The 27,439-nt window shown below is 38.0% G+C and overlaps 1 protein-coding gene across 12 annotated transcripts in view; it reads left to right on the forward strand.

The window, feature by feature from the left end:
* The window catches only part of ECPAS (Ecm29 proteasome adaptor and scaffold), a 123,460-nt gene extending 111,786 nt beyond the window's left edge, over positions 1–11,674 (forward strand). For 6 of the 12 annotated variants that reach the window (XM_054658940.2, XM_054658938.2, XM_063788428.1 and 3 more), the window contains 12 exons: positions 148–239; positions 318–384; positions 934–1,125; positions 1,725–1,933; positions 2,785–2,828; positions 2,923–3,115; positions 4,381–4,519; positions 6,922–7,027; positions 7,222–7,310; positions 8,286–8,402; positions 9,894–9,965; positions 11,391–11,674. In XM_054658940.2, the coding sequence (XP_054514915.1) occupies positions 148–239; positions 318–384; positions 934–1,125; positions 1,725–1,933; positions 2,785–2,828; positions 2,923–3,115; positions 4,381–4,519; positions 6,922–7,027; positions 7,222–7,310; positions 8,286–8,402; positions 9,894–9,965; positions 11,391–11,530 (1,460 nt within the window). In that variant the 3' untranslated portion in view covers positions 11,531–11,674. The remainder of the gene's footprint in view (positions 1–147; positions 240–317; positions 385–933; positions 1,126–1,724; positions 1,934–2,784; positions 2,829–2,922; positions 3,116–4,380; positions 4,520–6,921; positions 7,028–7,221; positions 7,311–8,285; positions 8,403–9,893; positions 9,966–11,390) is intronic. The other 6 variants (XM_063788425.1, XM_009457085.5, XM_063788427.1 and 3 more) reach the window with 1 other exon arrangement.
* The last annotated feature ends 15,765 nt before the right edge of the window (positions 11,675–27,439 follow it).

Here is a 27,439-nt window from a genome sequence, read left to right on the forward strand (position 1 = left end):
GGATATATAAATATAACATTCAGAAATCTAAACTACTGTGGAGTAAATCAGATGTTAATTACAGGGTTAGGTTTGTTTGGGTTCTGGGAACAGAGTGGAACATTTGGTCAACCAAGTATCAGATTTTTTTCTCTTTATTTCTGGTAGGTAAACTCATGAGTGCTTTGCTGAGTGGCCTGACAGATCGGAACAGTGTGATTCAGAAATCTTGTGCATTTGCTATGGGCCATTTAGTTCGGGTGAGTTAAATTTCTTGCTTAGTTAAATAAAACTCTTTGACAGTTATAAAGAAATACTTAGGATTGTTTCTTTTTCAGACCTCACGGGATAGCAGCACTGAAAAACTCCTGCAGAAGCTCAATGGGTGGTATATGGAGAAAGAAGGTACCTTTCTTTTTCTATTTTATGTCATTTTAAATTTAGATGTTAACAGCCCAGTAAAACAGTACAAATTAGGTCTTACCCTCCATGATTTTATGTGATTTGCTAGAAACATTTGTTTCTTTTCTTTTCTTTTTTTTTGAGATGGTGTCTGGCTTTGTCGCTGAGGTTGGAGTGCAGTGGTGCTATCTCAGCTCACTGCAACCTCAGCCTCCTGGGCTCAAGCGATTCTTGTGTCTCAGCCTCCTGAGTAGCTGGAACTACAGGCACGTGCCACCACGCCTGGTTAATTTTTGTATTTTTTGTATAGGTGGGGTTTCGCCATGTTGCCCAGGCTGGTCTTAAACTCCCGAGCTCAAGCTGTCTGCTCACCTTGGCCTCTCAAAGTGCTGGGATTACAGGTGTAAGCCACCACAACCCAGCCTGCTAGAAACATTTCTAATTGATTTTACCTGTTTGTTTTGCTATTATATGAGTTGAACAATAGCCTGTTTAGATCAGTTACCCTTAAAAACAATAAATATCATAAAGATTTTGGTTTCTCCTTTTCAGAACCTATCTACAAGACCTCTTGTGCTTTGACTATTCATGCTATTGGACGATACAGCCCTGATGTATTAAAGAATCATGCAAAAGAAGTCCTGCCTCTGGCATTTTTAGGCATGCATGAAATTGCTGATGAGGAGAAATCCGAAAAAGAAGAATGTAATTTATGGACTGAAGTGTGGCAGGAAAACGTACCTGGTTAGTAGTGTGGCCTGAGTTAAACCTGCTTCTTAGGAATCACAGCTAGAATTTTTTACTTGCATTCGTTATTCATAAACTCCTCTGAAGTTACTTTCCCAGGACCTTAATATGCATCCCATTTAGTTTTAAACCCATCCAAATTGCTCGTCCCATTTAGTTTTGAACCTATCCAAATTGCTGAGTTCTCAAGGTTGGCACTCAGGATTTTTGTCTTTACTCATTCATCACTGCCCACATGAGAGAATATAAACCCTGTGAGCAAGGAGAGCTTTACATTTTTAATTAAGAGTGTGATTTTATGTGGCCTTAGAGTATTTTAGAGTAGTTTTCTAAATGTGTTTTTCACCTTGTGGCGTATTAATGGATGATGCCCATTTGTGTGATACGTTCCTGTGGGCACCCAAGTTCGTAAAGTTCTACTATTGTGAGAATAAGTCACAACACCAACACACTTTCTCTCCCTTTGAGAGAGTGGTGTGTTTTAACAGTTGAAAGTCACTGCTTTTAGACTGTTGGTCACTGACTTTTTTTCAGGTTTAGAAAAATCAGTTAATTTTTCTTGTCACTTAAAAGTTGTTTTAATTTTGCTTTCCTAGGATCCTTTGGTGGCATTCGATTATACCTGCAGGAGTTAATTACTATTACCCAGAAGGCTTTGCAGTCTCAGTCCTGGAAAATGAAAGCCCAGGGTGCAATTGCCATGGCATCAATTGCAAAACAGACTAGCTCTCTAGTACCTCCATATCTTGGAATGATACTGACCGCATTGCTGCAAGGCCTGGCTGGAAGAACGTGGGCAGGAAAGGTAAAGGAACCATTCATGCCCAGTTAAAGGGATTCTGACTTCATCTTTCATTTCGCATAATAACAACAATCTGGTTTTGTGTAACTTCCAATGGATTATTTTTGTGAACTAGATTTCCTAGACAGTGGAAGCTTTGGGTAAACCTTGCCTGATTAACTGTGGTATTTCCTCTCAAACTGCAACCCGTGTGGCCTTGCATAAGGGACAGTAATGCTGGAGATAGATACATTTTCCATATTCAGCCTTCCAAGTTACGTCTTAAACCAACTTGTCAGCATTTTGTACCTGTTGACCTCATGAACAGATCAGGATTGGGCATAAAAAGATCAGGATTGGGCATATGTGAAATAGAGTAGCAAGGTAGCCTGCCTCTAAACCTGGGGCTGAAGATGCCCATCTCTGGGACCTATGAATTAGTAACAGTTATTTTTTTACACAAGAGCTTTAGTAGGATTCTTACAGTGAACACTCAGTGGGGAACATGAGATTGTGGTAACCTAATGATCTTTATGTTGTAAAGGTCAATAGTGGCCATGCAGGAATGAAGTAGTACTGGACTGGGAGTCAGACATCATTCCAATTCTGTGGTTGACACTGTTTTCTGTGAGACCTGGGTCAAATCAGTTCTTTAGGCTTCTATGAAATGGAGGTGAAGATAATTATCCTGCATCCATGGTTTGGAGTAAAACTTGGTGGATGTGCTTAAAATTATGCATTAAAGATAAGGTGACTGTTGTTAATTTTTGTTGTCATAGTTATCAAAAATTCCTAAGGTAATCGTAATCATGGTGTAGAGAGTGTAAATGACATGTTTGGGCTTAATAGTATTTCCTCATCTTTCAACCCCTTAGGAGGAGCTATTGAAAGCCATTGCCTGTGTGGTGACAGCTTGCAGGTAAATGTTCTTTCAATGAAGATGCCATTTCTTAAACTGAACCCGAAAACTGCAGCCTTTATTAACTTCTGATGCTTTTGTATGGACCCTGTAGTGCAGAGCTGGAAAAGTCTGTGCCCAGTCAACCCAGCACAAATGAAATTCTTCAAGCTGTTCTGAAGGAATGTAGCAAAGAGAATCTCAAATACAAGATTGTAGCAATCAGCTGTGCAGCTGATATCTTGAAGGCCACCAAAGAGGACAGATTCCAGGAGTTTTCTGACATTGTCATACCTCTCATCAAGAAGGTAATACCACCTGTATCCTCAGTTCTGGTTTATACTTTAAAAAGAAAAAGTTAAAAAATTGCTTTCCCCTATGTCCTGATTATTAGGATTAGTTTAGCTGCAAGTAGCAGAGAAATTCCAAAATATGGCCTTAAACAAGATAGTCAATGCTATGTTTCTCACAAAGCGTTGGGAGCATCACAAAGTGTACAGGTATTCTGGCTCTTTACAGCTCTGAACTCTGCCATTTCTAGGGTGTGGTCATCATCCTCATGGTCCACAGTGTGTTTGTGTTCCAGGCAGGAATGCAGAGGAGATGAAGCAAGGATGAAGGATCACAGTGGGCATGCCATGTCTCTCTTGAGGAGAGTTCCTGGGCACTGCTAGATGGCACTTTGACTTATAGCCATCCTGTTGGTCAGTACTTAGCCACACCTGGCAGCAGACTGAGTCTTCATTCTGGGTGTCCATTTGCCCTCCATGGGAGAAGGGGAGAGTGGATTTGGTAGTGAATGAACAGTTCATGTCATAATAAGCTTTGCCTTGGCTAATAAGCTAAGCTACCCCAGCCATCCTAGAGTAAAGGCAAGAAGCTCAGTGTGCCATGTGAATTGCCTCTGCCATAGAGTGGAGGATTTGGGTCAAAAAAAGACTCAAGTTTCATGTGGAAAATGGAATACTCATTTTTAAAAGTTGGGCACTGGTCCAAAAAAAAAAAAAAAAAAAAGGGTGTGGTTTCCCTGTTTATTTGTGAAACATGAAATATTTTAAGTAACATTCTTATTTCTTATTGCTCCTAATTTGCAGTTGTTTTCTTTCAGTAATAAGGCTATTTAAATAATTTCCATTACAAACATAGTGATAGCATATGGATTTGGGAGACTTGTGTTTTAAGTTGATTACATCACTAGCAAGCTGGACCAGTTGCTTCTCTTAGCCTCTGTTTCTCTATCAAGAAAGAGTTTGGATTTAGATCATTACTGAGTTTCTTCCATCTTTAAAATCTGATTCTAATGCAAGTCTTTTCATGTTATGCTCAAAAGACTACATATGCAGTATTTTTAAGCTTTTGTTTACAGATGCCTGTAAAGTATTGCCTAAATTTATTAGATACAGTATTCTGGTTATAAATTCTTGTTGTAAATAGGGAAGCTTATGGTAGAGAATTTATCATTTAACTCTTGGTTAATATCTCCTGCCCTGGTTGGTACCCTGATAGCTTTAATAGTATACCTATAACTTTGAAGAAGAAAATGTTACATTTTCTTTTCTTTGATATATCCTAGAACTCACTTGAAAGCAGTGGGGTCCGGACAACCAAAAATGAAGAGGAGAATGAAAAGGAAAAGGAGCTCCAGCTGGAATATCTGCTGGGTGCCTTTGAAAGCCTGGGCAAAGCCTGGCCCCGAAACGCAGAGACCCAACGTAAGCACCAGAAACCGCATTTGAAGTGCTGTAACCAGAGGTTACTTAATGAGAGCGAAGAATTTTCTGTATGACAAATTATAGTTATTGTTTCTTATCGAGCCTGATTGATTAATAATGAGAATTATCCAGTGAAAGTTTTTTGTCTACATGAGTCTGTGATCTCACCAATCATTGTAACGCTGTAGCTAGGGCTGCTGTAAGAAAGTATCACAGACTGGGTGGCTTAGCAGAAATTTATTTTCTCACAATTCTGGAGGATAGAAGTCTGAGATTTCGAGATCAAGGCGTCAGCAGGGTTAGTTTCTCCTGAGACCTCTCTCCTTGGCTTGGGAATGGCTGTCTTCTCCCTGTGTCTTCACGTGGTCTTTGGTGTCTCTGTGCCCTAATCACCTCTTCCTATAAGGACACCAGACACGCTGGATTAGGGCCCACTCATATGACCTCTTTAAAGGCTCTGTCTTCTCTTTAATAATAATACAGTCACATTCTGAGGTACTGGGGGATAGTATTTTAACATACGAATTTTGGGGGCACAGTTCCACCTATAATAACCGTGATACATTTTATGCAGATAGTTTGATAGAAGAGTTCTCCTGATCTTCTTGATGATCATAGCTCTATTCAGAGGAATGCACAAAGTTTATTAGCAGGGTCTCTTTATCCTGAAATGAATGGCCTTGTTACCAAGTGTTCAGTAAGCAACCGAAATCCCTGTTTCAGTGAAAAACTCATTACTATTTGGACAATTTTCAGAACTGGACATGTATTTCCCAAAGATTAAATGAACAGTCAACCTTTATTATTGGATGAGGTTGCAGTTAGTTTGGAGTCCCCTGACAGGGCCTTAACCTTGGGATGATACTACCCTTTACACTTGATCTTAGCCAAAAGGCCAAGAAGTGATGATGCTACCCTTTAAGCTTGCCTTGTGTTGGGTCCTACAGTGCATCCTGCTGAAGATCTTAGTATTCGTTTGTTTTTTTTTTTTTTTGAGACAGGGTCTTGCTCTGTTGCCCAGGCTGGAGTGCAGTGGTGCAGTTCTTGCAGCCTTTACCTCCTGGGCTCAAGTGATCTTCCTGCCTCAGCCTCCCAAGTATTTGGGTCTACAAGTGCATGCCACGACACCCAGCTAATTTTTTTTGAAGAGGTGAGGTCTTGCTATGTTGCCCAGGTTGGTCTCAAACTCTTGGGCTCAAGTGATCCTCGCACTTTGGCCTCCCTCTCAAAGTGCTGGGATTATAGGTATGAGCCTCCATGCCCAGCGACAATATTATTGAATGTTATAAAAAGTACCGTTGATTATTTGTGATTGGATATGTCTAGAATCAGTTAAGGTTCTCTTTGAGCCCTGTCATCCTTTGTGTGAACTTATATATTTGCTATGTTTATAGGAAGGGTTTCCCAGAAGATACAAATTTGCAGGTGGTTTTATTTCTTAATATTATGTTATAGACTGCCGTGGAAGTCCACTAATATGATGCCATAAAGAGTATTAACTTTTCCTTGATAGGTAGAGAAAGCTAAAGCAGGGAATTATATGAGAAAGATGATACAAACATAAAGCAGTTTATTTTAATATAAGACATAGAAGATTGTTAATAGAAATGTGCATTTATTGAGAACCAAGGCCTTTTCTTTAGGAACTTAACTGTTACACATTGGCTTCTCATATATATCTACAATTTCTGGGTTTTGTTTCTTTAAAACAGAGAAAGAAATTTCAAGCTCTTATGAGACAATCCTAGTGCAGAATTCTAGATTTTTTATTGCCTCCCCCCATTTTTACATTTGCTTGAGCCCTACTAAATCCTACAGTAATTAAAAATAACTTCGTTGTTGAGTTTTCTGCTGATTCATCAGTTGGCATAATATTAATTGTATAGTTATAATTACAGTTGCAGTTGGCATAACAGGTTTATAATAAAGCACTTTTGACTCTTGGTAAACCTGCAATTTGCAGAAGGTTGTGAGCATCTAGAGAGGAGCTTCTGGCCTCCAGAGTTCTCCTTTCTGTGGCTGTCATTCAGGGAGTTTTGAGGGGCAAAGGAAGTGTGGTTAAAGTGCTTTCTCAGTTCCATGGAGAACCATATGCCTTGAAAGTGAATATTTGTGAACAATTATATTGCACCTTTGTGGAGGCAGTTTCTGATCAAGGAAATTTGTTTGGGGATTGAGTACAAAGTCATGCTGAAGTTTTTGGGGAAATTTCAATGGCTTTAATTAAAAGTATTTATTGTTTTATTTCTTTTTCCTGCTTTTCTCTCTCTTATCCTCCCCACCTTCTCTCTTTCTCTTTCCCTCTGCCTTTCTCTTGCTCTCTCTGCCTGTCCCTCATTTATTCCATCTCTTGCTCTTTTATACTGTCTCCTGCTCTGTCCCACCTTGTCTTTTTTTCCCAGGTTGTTATCGTCAGGAGCTGTGCAAATTGATGTGTGAACGGCTAAAACTCAGCACGTGGAAAGTGCAGCTAGGAGTCCTGCAATCAATGAATGCCTTTTTTCAGGGGTAAATTGCTTCATGGCTCAGTTTTTTATTTTGTTCCTCCCCACAGCATTTTATGTATAATCAATGGAATTTTTATACATTTAAAAACTAGTAGCTAAAGTGACAGTGATACATACAGATAGAAATTGTGACAGGAAAGTTTTAGACTGTTTCTTAATAATTGGCATTTGTACCTTGCTTTCTGATTTGTATAGGTTAATGCTTTTGGAAGAAGAACATGCTGATCCTGAGGCTTTGGCTGAAATTCTGCTTGAAACTTGTAAATCAATCACATATTCTTTAGGTGAGTGTAGTAAACTAAAACTGATGAGGGAGTCCTAATTTTAAAGCTAAGGAGCTGAGCTTCAAATATTTCCTACCTTGTCTTAGGAACTAAATTTCTGAAATAGCTTGCTGGACTCTGCTACTTATTATACTCCATGTGTACCCCTTAACTGGAATATTTAAATCTGGAACTATAACAGGATTTTAGCATCTAGTTTAGAAAAACCTTCGTGACAAGTATTTTTACAAAATTGTTATTTGAAAGTAATTTCAAACTTACAGAATGGTTGCAACGACAGTACATGCAATACTCTGCAATATGTATACACTTTATGCAGAATCATTTGTTAACATTTTGTGCCATTTGCTTTGTCATTTGGACTTCTATATACATGTTTTTCTCCTGAACCATTTGAAAGTATGTTGCTTACTTCAGGCCCCCTTGTTCCTCAATTATTTAGTGTGCCGCGGTACAGTTGTCAACTTTAGATAGTAAACATGGATGCAATTTTTTAAATCAAATGTTTATCGTTCATATTCTAGTTTGTTCAGTTGATTCGGTAATGTTCTTTATTTTTATTTTTTTCGAGTTGGAGTCTCGCTCTGTCACTCAGGTTGGAGTGCAGTGGTGTGATCTCAGCTCATTGCAACCTCTGCTTTCCAGGTTCAAGCAGTCCTCCTGCCTCAGTCTCCCAAGTAGCTGGGATTACAAGTGTGCACTATCACGCCCAGCTAATTTTTGTATTTTTGTAGAGACAGGGCTACACCAAGTTGTCCAGGCTGGTCTCAAAACTCCTGAGCTCAAGCAGTCCACCTGCCTTGGCCTCCGAAAGTACTGGAGTTATAGGCATGAGCCACCACACCCAGCCAGTAATGTTCTTTATAGGATTTTTTTCCCCTCCCCTCCATTAGGGAATCCAGTCCAGGATGATGATGATGATGATGATGATGATGATGATGATAATGATAATGGTTATTATTATTTTTGAGACAGGGTCTTGCTCTGTCACCCAGGCTGGAGTGCAGTGGCGTGATCTTGGCTCACTGCAACTCCGCCTTCTGGGTTTAAGTGATTTTCCTGCCTCAGTTTCCCAAGTAACTGGAATTACAGGTGCGTGCCATCATGCCTGGCTAATTTTTGTATTTTTAGTAGGGACGGGGTTTCACCATGTTGGCTAGGCTGGTCTTGAACTCCTGACCTCAAGTGATCTGCCCGCCTTGGCCTCCAATTCAGGATTATTTATTGAATTTTGTTGTCATATATTTTTAGTCTCCTTCAATCTGGAATACTTCGTCAGCCTTTCTTTGTCTTAGGACAATGACAATTTTGAAGAATAAAGTCCCCCCGACTTCCCTTTTTGAAAAAACAGAATGTTTCTCATTTGGTGTTTGATGTTTTCTCATGATTATATCCAGGTTGTGAATTCCCAGTTGGGATACATACATAAGTGATGTGTCCTCACATTAAGAGGCACACAGTGTCCATCTGTCATCTTTTGTGATGTTAATTTTGATTACCTGATCAAGGTACTATCAGTTTTTCTCTACTGGATAGTTACTATGTTTTCTTTTTGTGTCTAATAAGTAGCCTGTGGGAACAGATCTTAAGATCATTCAAGTAATTTGTTTCTCTTCTTTAAAATTTCTTCTCTATATTTAGCATGCATTGATGATTCTTCCCTGAACCAATTTTTACTAAGATGATTTTGCAACTCTAGCACTTTGTCCACATTCACCATTTGATGGTTGGAATTCTGTTGTAAGCAAGATTCTTCTCTTCTGCCTATGTTTTTATTTATCTGTTACTGGCATTGATTCATGGAATCTTTCCCCCTTCAAATGGTTTATAATTTAATTTTTTAAATCTAATTCGTTACTCCAGTTGTCCCAGATTTGGCCAGTGGAAGCCCCTTTCAAGCTGCCTCCTGTGTCCTTTTGACAGGTCACCGTCACTCTTTGTAGCACTTTTGTACTTTGTAGCATAACAAGATAATAAGGCCCATCTCATGCCTACCCTGCTTTGGGCTTGGTTGTGTGATGATTTTTTTGGTAGACAATTTCACCGTGAACCAGACGCCATGTCAAAGAGTGGATGCCAAGGAAGCATGTTTCATTCGCAGTTGTTGGCAGCAGCATCCTTTTATGGATAAAGAACAGGCAGCCAACAGACCTATCTTTGCTGGGTTCCAGGTGTCCCTGATCGGCTTAAACACTGGGTCGTATAATGTTCTTTGGTAAAATGAGGAGGGTCATGTAGACCTAAGGATCGTTCTTATCTGTGATACGAAGATGATTTTGTGTTTGAGATAGTTTTTTCATCACCCACTTCTAAAATGGATCATTTAAATATTGCCATTTGTTGTGGTGATTGGTATACTTGGCTGACAGGTTTTTGTTTTTCCAAAGTAAAGACTGTGGACATTAGCACACATTTCAAGTATTTGATATTTAGCAAAGGGAAGCTTCCTTTAAAAAAAAAAATCAGATGTACCCTTCCCTAGAGTTGTAATTTCTGGACATCTTTCTTTCAGCAACACAAATTTAATCTTGGAGGTTGTGTTTTTCAGGCAGGCCATATGAACTGTATGATATTTCTTTTTAGAAAATAAGACCTACTCATCTGTGAGAACAGAAGCTTTATCTGTGATAGAATTGCTGCTTAAAAAACTTGAAGGTAAGTTGTTGTTAGTTCTGACTGGGGGACCACAAAGCCATGTGGCATATGTTTTAGAAATTTTTTGTTTTGTTTTTGCTTATACTCTTAAGCATATACTCTGAAATACAAATCAGTATGTATGCACATGCAAGAAGAATGGACAAAGCCAAAACTATTAAATTTTACTAAATATTTAAATTTGATACACTTTTATATATTTTTAATATATTATTAAGCTATAGTTGTCTTAAAGTAATAAAGTTTTTGTTTTCATCGTGAATCCTGATTTAATCTTGGTTAATTACAGGAATTGGTTGACAGTGGCATGTGTACATGTAAATAAGCAGAACGACACACTGAAAAGTGGAGTTGGAAAAACATTTTTAACAGTTATCTACTTGAGTCATCAAATCTGATAGTAGCAATTTTCTTAATCCTATTTCTTCTCCCCTAACCTCTTTTTCTTCTAATGGTCTATCAGTGGGCGGGGTGGGGGGGAACTGTTAGCATTTTCTCCAGTGGTGTATCTGTTACTGACTTCAGAAGGAGGACCCTCTTCTTTTTTTTCTCTCTCTCTCAAACTGTTTTCACGGATTAAGAATGTAGAAGATGGAAACGTTTTTCCTGCAACCTTGTGTGTTTGCTCTTTCTACTTCTCTGTCTTTGCTTAGCAATTAAAACACCTCTCTTAGGGCTCCATCAAACAGAACTTTTAGACTGAGTAACACTAAACATCTCCCAATCCCTTTTTTCCTTGTTGAGATAAAAGAGCTAGGCACTTAGTCGTATTACCGAATTCTCAGTTTGCTAGATATGTACTAATATAGTCCAGATGAGGAAAATAAGGCTGAAGGCAAACTAAACTTGCTTGAAGCCACATTGCTAGGACGTGGCAGGACCTTGTAAACAAGATTTAAGATTTGATATACTTTCTTATTTTCTAAAAATGTCAATGTGCATGTAGTTCTCAGATGCTTTCCTCGAAGAAAAGGGAGTGTTCATCTATTTATCTGACCGTGCAATTATGACATTTCTTAGAAGTTCTTTTTTTTTTTTTTTTAACTGACCGTATCTTATGAAATGGTCTTGCGATGGTGTTGTTGAAATGACTTTTTTGCTACAGTGTGCCTTGCCCTGATAATTCCTGCTTCCTACTATGCTTCAGTGTAATTATTTCTCTTACTCCCACTGATACTGGGGGAAGGAGAGGAAACTCCCTGATGTGCCTCTACGCTACTGTCAAGAATTAGGTTTTGAGACACGTATTGACAGTATATAATGATAATTATATACTGATCTGTTATCAAGAGGTTGCTTTGCATTTATTTGGGGGATAGGATATTTTTAAATTTTTTTCTTGCTTGTTCTATAAGGATTCTTTGGGGTTTTTTCTTTTTGCTTTGTTTTTTGTTTTTTTTGTTTTTGTTTTTTTTTTTCATGCAGAATCTAAACAGTGGGAATGTTTGACATCTGAATGCAGAGTGCTCCTAATTGAGTCTTTAGCTACTATGGAGCCAGACAGCAGACCTGAACTGCAGGAGAAAGCAGCGTTACTGAAGAAAACACTTGAAAATCTGGAATAAATTAGAAGGGGAAGAAACAAACAAGTGCCATGTTCATTGGGGGTTGAAGTGGTGGTGTTCTTTGAAAATCCAAGTGGGAAAGAGTAAAGATTAATCTGTAGCATGCATCATTCCTTGGCTGAAATAAAAAGAAAAAGCCTTAAATTTTGTTCCTTATTAGCTTTATTTTACTTTATGTTTTTAAAGTATCTGGTCTGAGTGAGCTTAATGGAACCTTGGATGTTTGAGGGGTGGTTGTAAAGGAAACTGGCAGAAATAGTTACTAAAAGAGTTCAAGCTGTTATAAAAGGAATTAATAGACAAAGTTGCAGAGCAAGCTGGATAAAAATCTTAGAACTGCATTCAAATTAGTTATTTCAGGAAGGGGCCCTATAAATAACTTATTTTAACCTCCCTCTTACACCTGAAGAAATAGGAAGCTGTGTCATCTCAGAGGCTTTCTGAGGCCTGTGCCAAAGTCAGAACCCAGGTGTTTAATGTCTGGCCCTGGATACTTTCTTTTATGGCCATCTGCCAAATCAGTGCTAACCCCGGCTTACCCAAGAAACTTCCAAGATGAGGTAACGTTTAGGGTGGCACACAGCAGTCTTTGTGCCAGAACTAAACTGACCCTTATCATTGGGTTTCTGAAAGCCAGAAGCTAAACATTGTCTTGTCATGTGTTTAGGTGGTTGATTTGGAGAAAATGATTGTTTAGCATCTTTACAGATGGAGAGGACAGAGTCAGTCTCCTTCGGATAATTCCAATCGTCTTCCTTTTACAGGCGGATAAAGTAGATTAGGACAAGATCACACATTCTATCTGTGTCTGTGGCTGCATATTTTGCAAAATCAGAAACAAAATCGCAGACTGCCTTGGTTTAGACCATTTATAATGTCCAAACTGTAATGACAAATTTCTGTTCACTTTTATGCTACCAGTATGACTTTATAGGGGAGAAGGAAAGCCTTTTAATTAGCCACCTGGGAATTACTCTTTTAAAAAATGCCTTTTCTCAAAAGAACATGATACCACTCCAAGTAAATCATTGCCACTAGGGGTTTTCCTCCTTCCTTCTGTTGCCCATGCCCCTGCCTGAAGTGTAGGGTAAGAGGAAAAACAAGTAAAACCTTAGTGTTGATGGTAAACTGAGAACTCTGTAGCTTACCTTGGATTCCAGAGCAGAAGACTGGTTTACATTCAGTACTCATCCTTATTGACATTAACACCAGGAATCTCCATGTTTATTATTTTTCGTGGAAACTCCATGTTTATTATTTTTGGTGGTCTCTATTGACCAATGTATTTCAAACTTTTTTGACTGCAAGTCATAATAAAAATAACTTTTTACATCACGACCCAGAACATGTGTGTTTGTGTGTGTATATATGTGCATGCCTAAATACAAAATCTTTAAAACATTTCATGAAATAATACATAACTGTGTGATACCCTTTAGTGTCTGCTCCCGCCCCCCTGATTTAATGCTCTTCAGACTCTCTAAATTCATTTCCTGACTCACAACGGGGTTGCTACTCACAGTTTAAACAACACTGCCGTAGATAGCACCTAGACTTGGCTGAATATGCTGGGGATTTGTTTCTGATTGAAAAGGGAGTTTACAAATAAAAATTTAAGTGTTTATTACAAAAACATCCTCTTTGCTGATACTGAACGTCAGTTTTAGTAGCATCATGAATTTTAAGGAATCTATCTCGGATTGTCATTTGAGAATGGCTATTGCTTGGGGAAAAATCAACTTCGGATGTTTTTTAGAAAGCTTATGGCATCTTTTAGGACTTGGTGTTTTTCATATCAGTATTTCCCCCTCCACCAAGTACTCTCTGACTTTCATTTATGGTACCTGGGATATTCTTCCTTGGCAAGAATACAATGCAGGTTGGATGTTTTCAGAAAGTAGGATTTAAAGGCAAGAATTATGCTCTTAGTCTATATCAAATGTTAACACCTTGTCAAATGTTACGCTTTTTAAGCTTTTTGTTTTTTAATATTGGGAATTTCCCTTGGTGCTAAGAATGGTGCTGAGGCACTCGAACCTTTGTGCTTCGTGCTATTGAATTCCTGTACATTAGCTTTCTAAGCACATTTCTAATTTGTACACTTAATGCCTTCATCTTGACCAGCCTAATCATTCACACAGCTAGTAATGCTAAATTATTGTCTCACAATGCCCCTTATCTTTGGTGTGCATGTGTACGTATATTTATTTAAAAGGGTTAATAACAGAGCTTGTAATTGTGGAATGTTCGCTGGTGAACAAATGGCAGAAGGACTCACGCAAGTTTATATCATCGGCCTTTGTTTTCCAGAGCTCCCCCAAACAGATTTTGATTCTTTTCTCCCTAGAAATAGTGTTACCTGTCATACAAGCAACTGATTGGTAGGGTCTACTACTGAATTCCTTGTTCCTGGAATTAGTGCACAAGATGTATCATCTTAAATGTACTGATATGTGAAAAGGAGATACCCAGAGTGTGGCAAGTTGGAAATCAGAATCATGAAAGTAGTATATAATTGTCTTTTTGGTGAGAAAGAGCAGCTGTTTCCTTAATGAAGTTTGTGTTGAATTTATAATTCCATGTGCCTCCCTGTAATACAGTCTACCTGCACAGCAAAACTGCCACCGCATTCCCATTGCTTCCCCCTTCCATCTTTTACTGCGTACTTACTAACAAGACAAAGAAAAGAAAAAAGATGTGCCCTTGTTGGTCTTCGCTCTGGTAGCAACTGCACTGCGCGCACACTGTCTGCCCTTCATGGGGCATTTCTACCTGCTGCTGCCACAATATATTCATGCTGCTTGTTAAGTCCAGGGAGTTACTTTGACATTGGCCTTATTGTAATGTACAAACTATTGTTAAATGGATGTATATGTAACAGAATTTTGTATTTTATATGTGACTTTCACAGAATCGTCTGCAGTATGTCCCAGCTAGCTAAGTGTCTGATAGATATTTGAAAGGAAAATCCCATCCATGCCCAAGAAGATATTAAATGGCAAATAAAAGCTGCATGATCTGTTTTTTTGAAGTCATGCATTAATTTTTATTAATTCTCCAGGAAAGTAGCTCAACTGCCAAGGCATTGACTAGTTATACTTAAAAAAAAATTAAAAACCCAACTGCCTGCCATATTCTGAGCTAACTCCGGTAAGTAGAAATTGCTGGCTTAAGTGTTTAGGAGCTGCAAGACAAAGCAGAAACAAAAGGAAGACTCCCTGAACAACTGCTGTCAGATGCTTGGAGGAAAGGTATCATGGAAACATTTGATTTTCTCATAAAAGTAACCCCTAAGGAACATACAAAAAGACAGTTCTTTTGACCAAGATTAAGATACATGGCTATGAATGTAAAATGTCAGAGGTACAGGCACATCCTATACTGTAAACTGCCAAGCAAATATTTAGACTGTGGAAGATGGCTAAATATTTGCTTGGCAGTTTACAGTATAGGATATGCCTGTACCTCTGACATTTTACATTCATAGCCATGTATCTTAATATTTAGAGTGTGAAAGTGAGTTACCTTGCTTATTCTCTGGAGCAGCCAACAAGCCTATGCCGTTCCCTCCTGGTATGCTTTTCTTTTTCCTTTCAAGCAGGTTCCAAATTAGCTTACTACAGTAACCTTTTTTTTTTTTTTTTTTTTTTAATGCGAAGTCTCACTCTGTCATCCAGGCTGGAGTGCAATGGTGCGATCTTAGCTTACTGCAACCTCTGCCTCCCAGGTTCAGGGGATTCTCCTGCCTCAGCCTCCTGAGTAGCTGGGATTACAGGCGCCTGCCAACATACCCAGCTAATTTTTGCATTTTAGTAGAGATGGGGTTTCACCTCATTGGCCAGGCTGGTCTCAAACTCCTGGCCTCAGGTGATCCATGTGCCTCAGCCTCCCACAGTGTTGGGATTACAGGTGGGAGCCAGGGAGCTAGAGTAACTTTTTTTTAAAGTGAAACATTATAATGCTACAAAAGTTGGAAACAGCCTTTCAAACGATAGTTTCTCAAAGTTTTAAGTGTTTACCTTTAAAAATGATACATTTCTTTTACATTCAAGTAGTATTGAAAAAACCTTTATGAAAAAGATAAAGGACAGTGAGAAAACAGGTAATAGGAACATCTGTGTTTGTTTGGGTATTCTTGAAAAGAGTACTCTTAAGACCAATGTTGGGTATTAGTGGTTAGATGTGTAATTCTTTTATGCTACTTTTGATTCCAGAACAGTCTTCAAATACAAGATCTTTTCTGAACATCAGTATTTTTGAGTATTTATTTTATTTTAGCACTGTAAAGATGCCCCAGTGTTTCTTGGCCTTCAGGGTTTCCAGTATGATTTCTGAGGCTCTCAGAGCAAATTGTTGCTCTCTAGATGTGGTGTGTAGTTTTTTTTCTGTCTACTTTCATGATTTTTCCTATTTTTGGATTTCAGCACTTTGACTATGATGTACCTAGGTGTGCTTTTCTTCATATTTATCCTCAAGTTTTGCTTCGATTTTTGAATTTCTAAATGTGTGAATTTTACTGAATTGTGAATTTTGTTTTGTTTTGGCCATTTACCCACATGTTTTTTTCCCTGTGCCATCCTCTCTCCTCTCTTTCTAGAACTCTAGTTAAACATATGTTATATCTTTTGATATTGTTCTACAGGTCTTAGTCATTTTTTTAAAATTCGCTTTAAATTTATTGACTCTACCATGTCTATTCTGATATTAAAGCCCATCTAGTGAGTTTTTATTTCAGATATTTTAATTTTCCATTCTAAGGTTTCCATTTGTTCTTTTTAAAATTTTCAATTTCTAATCTTTCTCACATTTTAAAAAACGTCATGAAGCATAATTATAGTTGCTTTTGAGTTCTTATTTGATACTTACACATCTGGATCATCTTGGCTTTGGTCTTTTTTGATTGCCTCCCCCAGGCCTCCAACATCATTTCCTGGTTCTTTGTATATCCGGTATTTTGGGACTGTAACCCAACATTCTTAGACATTGTGCATGTTATGTCGTGGAGACTCTGGACTGTTCCTCCAAAGAGCTGCTTTTCAATTTGAGCAGGCAGTGAACATGGTTAAACTCAAACTGCCAACTATCTCCCCTTTGGTAGGTGGCTCAGATCTCAGTTCAGCTCTTTTTTTTTTTTGGCTGAGCTTTTTGCAGTCTGCCGTGAACGTAAGTGGTTCAGAGGTTAGTCACAGACTTGGGCAGAGTTATACACAGAAACTTGGGTTCTTCTCTGCTGTTTTATATCCAGGATTTTCCCCTTACTTTGTAGTGGGCTCTGCCTGCCTCAGGCTGGAGAGAGGGTGATTTTCAGTGGGAGCTTCCGCCGTTCTGTGCCACGCTGACTGTGCTTTACCCTAAGGACAAAGCCACAAAGCCCCAAAACTCACCCCCTGCCGGCCCCTTCCATGTTTTGGCTCTCCGCCGAAATCTACCCGACTCCGACTCTAGAGCCTTAAGAAAATTGTTTGGGTTTTTTTGGTTTTGTTTTGTTTTGAATGCAGTGTTTATAGTTTCTATATGCAAGGCAGTCTTCTGGGAAGTTACTCCACCATACTGGACATAGAGTTTGAGAATATTTGTTGTTTTTAAAAAGCTATACAAAGCTAAACGTACCCTTACCATTGGATTGTGCTCATTGGTATTTATGCAGGCTAATTAACTTGTGTCGATGCAAAATCTGCACGTGGATATTTGTAGCAGCTTTATCCATAATTGCCAAAAATTGGAAGCGACCAAGATGTCCTTCAGTAGGTGAATGGTAAAGTATAAAATAAACTGATATATCCAGAAAATGGAATATTATTCAGTGCTAAAAAGAGCTATCAAGCCATTAAAAACATGGAGAAAACATACGTTTATATTAGTGAAAGAAGTCAATCTGAAAAGGTTACATCCTGTATGGTTTCAACTGTATGACATTCTGGAAAAGGCAAAGCTGTGGAGACCGTAAAAAGATCTGTGATTGCCAGGAGTTGGGGGAAGGGAAGGGTGAATAAATAGAGCAGAGAGGATTTCTAAGGCAGTGAAAATACTCCGTATAATACTACGGTTGTGAATATATGTCGTCGTACATTTGCCCAAACCTATAGAATGTACACCACCAGGAGTGAGCCCGAAGGCGAACTATGAACTTCAGGTGATAACTGTATGTCAATGTAAGTTCATCAGTTGCAACCAACTTACCACTATGGTACAAGATGTTGACAGGGGGCAAGGTTGTGCATGTGTGAGGGTAGGGGGCATATGAGAACTCTGTACCTTCCTCTCAATCTTGCTTTGAACCTGAAACTTCTCTAAAAAGTAATGCCTGTTTGAATTATGTTTTAGATAAATCTTAAAAAAACAAGATTTTTTTTTCTGAGGCGGAGTCTCGCTCTGTTGCCCAGGCTGGAGTGCAGTGGTGCCATCTCAGCTCATTGCAACCTACGCCTCCTGGGTTCAAGCGATTCTTCTGCCTCAGCCTCCCAAGTAGCTGGGATTACAGGTGCCCATCACCACACCCAGCTAATTTTTTGTATTTTTAGTAGAGATGGGGTTTCACCATGTTGGCCAGGCTGATCTCGAACTCCTGACCTCAGGTGATCCACCCGTCTCGGCCTCCCTAAGTGTTGGGATTAAGGCCTGAACCACTTTTTTTTGTTTGTTTCTTATTTTGTTTTTGAGGCAGGGTCTCACTCTGTTGCCCAGGTTGGAGTAAAGTGGCATGATCATGGCTCACTGCAGTCTCAAACTCCTGGGCTCAATTGATTCTCCCGCTTCAGCCTCCTAAGTAGCTGGGACTACAGGCGCACACCACTATGCCCAGCTAATTCTTGTATTTTTTGTAGACATGGGGTTTCACCATGTTCATTGCCCAGGCTGGTCTCGAACTCCTGAGCTCAAGTGACACACCTGCCTTGGCCTCCCAAAGTGTTGGATTACAGGCATGAGCCACTGCACCTGGAATACATGTGAGTTTTAAGTGAAGAGGAGAATATGGGTAGGTAATTTTGCCTCTGGTCAAAAAACGAGAGAGTTCAGGTTTTTAAAAGTTAGTTCTTCAAATATGGAGTGTGGAATATGGTATATTTATTTGCACTTGTAACTTCTGCTTTCTCTCATTTGGATTCCTAGGTATTGGATTCTAGCTTATTCTTCGCTGATACGATCTTTCTAATTTGACATTGAATTATTCTGGCCATTTCAGGAATTTTAGAAATAGAGTTTTGAAATGAAGGTTTACATTGTTGAGAACTATTCTCCAGAAATAAAAAATGTAAGGGAAGAAGAAAAGTATGAAAAACACCTTTGGAATATTTCTTTCAAAAAGGGAGGTTTATTTCCATATACTCCCTTTCCTCACACATGCACAACCTCGCCCACTATCAACATCTTGTACCACAGTGGTGTGTTTGTTGCAATTGATGAACTTACATTGACATATAGTTATCACGTGTCTTGGGGCAGGGATTAACAGTCCATAGGCCGTAAAACCAGCCACAACTCCCAAGTTGATCTACAGATTCAATGCAATTCCTATCAAAATGTGAAAGTATTGAAACTGTAGAAAATATACTCTATAATCACAATGAATTGAAAATAGAAATTAATAAGTGAATGAAACTGAGAAATTTATAAACGTGGAAATTAAGTACACACTTCAGAATAACCAGGGGAACAAAGAGGAAATCACCAAGGAAATTAGAAAATACTTTGAGATGAATGAAAATGACACGAAATTCCAAAACTTACGAAGTGCAGCTAAAGCAGTGCTTAGAGGGGAATTTATAACTGAAAAAAAGCCATCTTACTAGAGTATGAGTAATAATAATAATAGTAATAAAAACCAGGTGCAGTGGCTCATGCCTGTAATCCCAGAAGTTTAGGAGGCTGAGGTGGGAAGATTGTTGGAAGCCAGCAGTTCAAGACCAGCCTGTGCAATGTAGCCAGACCATGTCTCTCTGAAAAATTTTAAAAATTAGCCAGGCATGGTAGCATGCACTTGTAGTCCCAGCTACCTGGGAGGCAGAGGTAGGAGGATTGCTTGAGCCTAGGATTTCGAGGCTGCAGTGAGCCATGATTGCACCACTGCACTCCAGTCTCGGTGACAGAGTGAGACCCTGACTCAAAAAACCAAACCAAACAAAAAACCTACCCCAAACCTTTCTCTTAAAGCATTGGAAAAGAAAAAGCAAATTAAACCTGAAGGGAGGAAACAAAGATCAGAGCAGAAATTATGAAATTGAGAATAGGAAAGAAAAAAAAAAAAGAAGAAACTGAAAGTTGGTTCTTTGAAAAGATCAACAAAATTGTTGATCAGCAAATCTGTAGGTAGACTGACCAAAAACAAAACCCCCTGAATTACTAAAACAGGAATGAAAGAGATATTGCTATTTGCTAATCTTAAAAAATAAACCAAAATATAAAGGAATACTATGAGCAACTGTATGGCAACAAATTAGATAACTTAGAAGAAATTGACACATTCCCAGGAAGCTACAAATCAAAAAATTAAATCTGACTCAGAAGAAATAGAAAGTATGGATAGACTTGCAGCAAGTAAAGAAATTGAGCTAGTACTCAAAAAGCTACCTGCAACAAAAAGTCCAGGCCCAGATGGTGAATTCTACCAAACATTTTTAAAGAATGCCAGTTCTTTTTAAAATTTTTAATTTTTTAATTTTAAATTATGGGTACATAATAGTTATGCCTGTATCAAAAGAATATCAATTATTTACACACTCTTCAGAAAAATAGAAGAGGGAGTACTTCCTAACTTGTTCTATGAGACCAGTATTACCCTAGTACCAAAATTGAACAAAGACATAGATGAAAAAACTAAACAAGCTACAGAGAAATTTCTCTTACAAGTATAGACACAAAACTTGCAAACAAAATACTAGAAACTGAGTGAAGCAATATAGAAAAATGATTATACATCATGACCAGGAGGGATTTATCTCAGGAATACAAGGTTGGTTTAACATGAAAATCAAATTATATAATGCCTCATACCAATAAAGGAGAAAAACCATATTATAATCTCAATAGATGCAGAAAAAGCATTTGATAAAATCCAATACCCCTTCATTTTACACACACACACACACAGACACACACACCCCACTCAACAATTTGGAATAAAAGGGAACTTCATTAGCTAATAAGGGGGATCTACAAAAAACACATAGTTTACACTGTAAGACTACATGATAGTACCTAATAGGGTTACATGATACCTAATGAAGAAAGACTAAATGTTTTCCCTCTAAGCTCAGGAATGAGATAAGGGTGTTTACTCTTGCTACTTCCTTTAAACATTATGCTGGAAGTTCCATCTAGGAAAGTTAGTCAAGTAAACAGAACAGATGGCATCGAGATTGGAAAGAAGTAAAATAACAATATTTTCAGATAACATTATGTTGTATATAGAAAATCCTAATGAATTCACTAAAAACCTATTGGAACTATAAATGAGTTCAGCAAGGTTGAGGATCAATTAATAATTGAATTTATAAGTTAATTACAAATATCACATTTCTATGTTGTACCAATGGACAACCTGTAAATGAAATTAAGAAAACTGTTTCATTTGCAATAGAAAATTATTTGTTCAAAATGAATTTTTAGGAATGAATTTAATGAAACATGCAAAAATTACACTCTGGGAAATTACAAAATATTGCTGAAAGAAATTAAGGAAGAGCTAAGTAAATGGAAAGACATCCATGCTTATGATCAGAATACTTAATACTGTTAAGATGACAATACTGACCAAGTTGATTTACAGATTCAATAGACAAACTAATTCTAAAATTTATGTGGAGTGCAAAGGACCCAGAATACTTAAAATATTTTGAAAAAGAACAAAAGTAGGCCTAGCGCAGTGGCTCATGCCTGTAATCCCAGCACCTTGGGAGGCCGAGGTGGGCGGACATGAGGTCAAGAGATCGAGACCATCCTGGCTAACACGGTGAAACCCCATCTCTACTAAAAATACAAAAAATTAGCTGGGCATGGTGGCACGCACCTGTAGTCCCAGCTACTTGGGAGGCTGAGGCAGGAGAATCGCTTGAACCTGGGAGGCAGAGGTTGCAGTGAGCTGAGATGGGGCCACTGCACTCCAGCCTGGGTGACAGATCGAGACTCTGTCTCTCACACACACAAAAACAAATAGAACAAAAGTGGATTACTCCTCTTTCCTGACTTCAAAACTTACTAAAAATCTATGGTAATCAACACTATGTGGTGCTGGCATAAGACTGGACATACAATTCAAAGGAATAGAATTGACAGTCCAGAAATAAACCTTTACATTTATGGCAAATTGACTTTCAACACGGGTGTCAAATTCACTCAATGAGGAAAGAATAGTCTTTTCAACAAATGGTGCTGGTACAACTGGATATCTACATGCAAATGAATGAAGTTGGACTTCTTCCTCACATTGCACACAAAATGAACTCAAAATGGATCAGACTTAAATGTAAGAGCTAAAACTGTAAAACTCTTCAAAGTAAATCTAGAAGTAAATCTTCCTAACCTTGGGTTAGGTAAAGATTTCTTAGACATGATACCAGAAGCTCAAGTGATAAAAGAAAAAAATATATAAATTGAATTCCATTGAAATTAACATCTTTTTGTGTTTTCACAGGAAACTATCAAGAAAGTAAAAAGACAACCTACAGATTGGGATAAAATATTTGCAAATTCTATACCTGATAAGGAACTTGTATTCAGAATATATTTTAAAAAACACTCTTATGACTCAAAAAGACAACCTAATTTCTAAAATGGGTGAAGGATCTGTATAGACATTTATCCAAAGAAGATATATAAATGGCCAATATATACATAAAAATTGCTAAAAATCAGTAACCATTCGGGGATTCCAAATGCAAACCACAATGAGATGCCACTATAAACTGTCTAGGATGGCTATATAAAAAGAAGACACATAAGTATTGATAAGGAAGTGGAGAAATTGGAACCCTCAAGCATTGCTGGTGGGAATGTAAAATGATACAGCTGCTTTGGGTAACAGTTTTGCAGTTTCTCAAATGTTTAAACAAAGTGTAACGTATACTCAAGAGAAATGAAAACATATGTCCCACAAAAAATTATAGATAAATGTTCATAGGAACATTATTTATAAAAACCAAAAACTGGGAACAACCCAAATGCTCAACTGATGACTGGATAAAAATTAAATGTGGCGTATCTATACAATGAGATGTTTGGCATGTATCATTATTTCATTCCTTTACTTGCCAAATATCTCATTGTATATGGATATCCATACAATGAGATGTTATTTGGCAAGTAAAGGAATGAAATAATGATTCATGCTATGACTTGGATAAATCTTGAAAACATATGATATAAGGGAAAGAAGTCAGCTTTAAAGACCACACATTGTGTGACTCCATTTATATGAAATGTCCAGAATAGGCAAATCTATAGAAACAGAGTAGATTAGTAGTTTGCTAGGGTTAAGGGGTTGGGGGAAAATAGAGAATTTCTGCTAATGAGTGTGAGTTTCTTTTAAGGGTGATGTTCTAAAATTGATTGTGTGCTGATAGTTGTACAACTCTGTGAATCCACTTAAAATTATTGGATTGTATATTTTAAATGGGTAAATCGTATGGTATATGAATTATATATCTCAATAAAACTTTTAAAAAAACATTTGGAACATGTTGGGGCATTTTTGAATATAATTTGTAGATACAAAAACGTGTTGGTTATTTTCTATACACACTACTTGTTAAAATATGTTAGTAAATCATATTTCCTTGAAAGAAAAACCAACATGAGACATCACACATTGAAATGACAAATCAAAGAGTGACAAAATCAAGCATTCACACAGATGTGGAGCAACAGGAATTCTCATATCGCTAATGGGATAGCAAAATAGGACAGCATCTTTGAGAAACAGTTTGACATATCATACGAAGTTAAGCATACACTTGTACTATGACCCATAAATTTTACACCGGTGTATTTACCTAAGACAAGTGGAAATCTATGTTTGCACAAAGACTCGTAAGTAAATATTCATTATAGGTCAAAACTGAAAACCATCCAAATGTCTATCGATTGGTAAGTATATCAACAGTTGTAAATCTACACAGTGGAATACTACTCCGCAACAAAAGAAATGACTACATAAACATAAAACATCTTGCTAAGTAGAGTGACTGCATACTATACATAGTTCTATTTATGTGAAATTCTGGATAAGGAAAAACTATAGTGACAGAAGTCAGGTCTGTAGTTGGGGGCATGGGGTCAGGGGAGATAATTGACTGTAAATGGGCATGAGGGAACTTCTTGATTCAAGAATATTCTACATCTTGATTTGGTCATAAACCAAATTATATCTCTATGTTATTTAAAACAGTTCTCCATTGTCCCAGAATTAATTTCAACTTACTTAATATGGCATTAAACCCATTTATGATGTCAGTACCGCCTACGCTTGAAGTCTTATCTCATAAATAAGTTTATGCTTTCATCTGTCTCTTTTGACAATCAAAACAACTTTCAAACGCAAAAATGTGCTAAGCTAGAAGTTCCGTGTTTGGAAAATAAGGCTCTGGAAACTTCCTTGTTCACCTTTATTTCCAGTGTATGCTTGGGATTTTTTTTTTTTTTTTTTTTTTTGGTGGGGGGTGATCTGGAGAGAAGCCTCTGCCAACCAAAAATTAAGGAGATTGAGGCAGAAATAATTTGATAAAGGTTTATTGGAAGTCAAATGTAAGGACCAACTTGGGGAGGCACACTGTCAAAGTTGGCCATGTTCCGGAGTCAGCTACAACTTGAAAGACTTTTCTGGGAAAGTTCAGGAGTAGGGAGAGGGACTCCTTATATGGGAGTTATCTTTTTTCATTGGTGATTACATAAAGAGTTTGCAATCATTGGCTACAGATTACAACGTACAGGCTAAAATGTTCTATGTGCAGGACAAGCAGTAAAATTGCATGATTCAGAAACAAATCAGTGTTCTTTGCAATGTCAATAGGTTATGTATTAATCAGTATGTCAACAGTTGGAGGAACTCACGATAAGATTCTTTTCTCAGGGAACAGGATGTAGGCCACAAAGACTTATAGACTTTCCCCAGGCAGTTAATTTGGGAGTCTGCCAGATGTGACCTATAGATTGTCACCTCCATGACCCCTCTATATGTTTATGCTCACATAATTCCATCATGAAAGATACAAAATTGGAGGTGTTCTTTTAGGTATTCTTTTTACATGTAACTCCTAATATTAGACAATAAATTATTATTATTTTTTTTGAGATGGAGTCTCACTCTGTTACCCAGGCTGGAGTGCAGTGGCACGATCTTGGCTCACTGCAACCTCCACCTCCTAGGTTCAAGTGATTCTCTTGCCTCAGCCTCCTGAGTAGCTGGGATTATAGATGTGCACCACCATGCCCAGCTAATTTTTGTATTTTAGTAGAGAGGGGGTTTCACCATGTTGGCCAGGCTGGTCTCAAACTCCTGACCTCAAGTGATCCACTGGCCTCAGCCTCCCAAAGTGATGGGATTACAGGTGTGAGCCACCGCATCCGGCTAGACCATAAATTCTTTCATGAAATAACTTTCTCTTAGATAATTCTCCTAGAGAATATTTATTCACAGAATGAATCTTCTCCTTTCATTTTCATTTATTTTAAATATCTGATTTTCAACAAAAGATTATAAGACATGTGAAAAGACAGGAAAGTATGGTCCATATTTTTATAATGATAAAAGTGTCCCAGCCTGCCTAACATGGTGAAACCCCGTCTCTACATTTAAAAATACAAAAAACCAACCAAACAAAAAAAACAGCCGGGCATGGTGGCACATGCTTGTAGTCCCAGTTACTCGGGAGTTTTACCAGTCCTTTTAATTCTGAGGATTAGCTTATCAGCTCTGACCACAGTTGAACCAACTCCTAAAAGAAAAAAAAATCTACCCACAAAAATTAAAAATAAAAAATGTTTAAAAAGTGAAAAAAAGTTTCTAATCCAAAATCTTTGCCAGACTTATACTCTACAATCTCTCACAAATACTTCCATTAAGTAGTCTGAATTTCTGACTCAGACATCCATGATATATAGGAAAATGGCTATTGTTTAAGTCACTAAATTTTGATTTAGTTTGTTTTGCATCAGTAGGAAACCTTGAGGTTTACTTGAGGGTGTAAATTTTCATAACATACTGGAAAATCATTTAGCACTATCTACTAAAGTTGACTTCAACATGTCCTATCACCTATCATTTCCACTCCTAAGTATACACCTGAGAGAAATGTGTATGCATGTGAACCAAAAGGCAAACGCATGCAGGTTTATAATGACATTGTTGAAATAGCCAAAAAGTGAAGACAATTCAAATGTCTAACAATAGGACAACAGATAAAGTGTGTTGTTTATAAAATAGACAATAACAGCAATAATATGGACAAGCTGCAACCACATATGTCAACATGGATGAATCTTGCAGGCATACTGTGGAGAGAAGGACACCAAACATACCATAATGCATATCATATGCTTCCTTTTTTTTTTTTTTTTTTTTTGAGGCAGGGTCTCACTCTGTTACCCAGGCTGGACTGCAGTAGTGCCATCACAGCTCACTGCAACCTCAACCTCCCAGGCTCAAGCAGTCCTTCCACCTCAGCGTCTGAATAGCTAGGACTTCGGTCACGTACCAATGAATGTTTTTATTTTTTGCGGAGACAGGATCTCACTGTGTTGCCTGGGCTGGTCTCAGACTCCTTGGACTCAAGCAATCCTCCTGCCTCGGCCTCCCAAAGTCCTGTGATGATAGGCTTGAGCTACTACCCCTGCCCTGATTCCATTTTTTAAAAATGCAATAACAGGCAAACTAACATAGGAAATAGAATAATTCTCAGTCACCTTTGTGGAGAAAGAACATACTGACGGGCATGGGCACCAAATCAGCTGGTAATATTGTGTGAGCGCTGGCGAAGAATGTGCAGTGAGTGGGTGTGTGCGGTGGCATGGGGTATTCTCTACAAGCTGCTGGGGTCTGTAGGTTTGTAGTGTAGTTTCAGCCTTCTACATCCTTGTTGATCTTCTGTCCAGTTCTACCAGTTATTGAAAGTGCAGCATTAAAATCTCCAACTATTGTGCTCAAATGTCTATTTTTCCCTCCAATTCTGTCAGTTTTTGTTTCAAATATTTTGGAGCTCTGCTTTAGGTGTATATACATTTATAATTATGTCTTGTTTGTGGATCAATACTTTTTTTTTTTTTTTTTTTTGAGACTGAGCCTTGCTCTGTCGCCCAGGCTAGAGTGCAGTGCTGCAATCTCGGCTCACTGCAACCTCTGCCTCCTGGGTTCAAGTGATTCTCCTGCCTCAGCCTCCCAAGTAACTGGGATTACAGGCATGCGCTACCATGCCTGGCTAATTTTTTTTTTTTTTTTTTTTGTATTTTTAAATGTAGAGACGGGGTTTCACCATGTTGGGCAGGCTGGGACACTTTTATCATTATAAAAATATGGACCATACTTTCCTGTCTCTTCACATGTCTTATAATCTTTTGTTGACAATCAGATGTTTAAAATAATATGCTATTATATAATTACGTATTATTTTAAATGGAAATAAAATATATTAAATATTTAAATATTAAATGAAAACCAGATTTCCCTCCCATTCCAGGGTTTGTTGTTGTTGCTATTTTTTTTTAAAGTGACTTCCTAAACTGATTCTGCAAAGTCTTCAATTCTTTTTTATATGTGACCATGGAAGTCTCTGCTCAGTTAGCTGGGTGATCAGCTAATGACTGAACAGAGATGTCCCTAAGTGCCTTGCACCTAAAAGTCCTCCATTCTGGTAGCTAGTCCTGTCCTTCTGTAATCAAAGCTCCATTATCCAAGACCGTTGTATTTGTATGACTTTACCT

The sequence above is a fragment of the Pan troglodytes genome, chromosome 11 (assembly GCF_028858775.2).
Source record: "Pan troglodytes isolate AG18354 chromosome 11, NHGRI_mPanTro3-v2.0_pri, whole genome shotgun sequence".
Lineage (NCBI taxonomy): Eukaryota > Metazoa > Chordata > Mammalia > Primates > Hominidae > Pan > Pan troglodytes.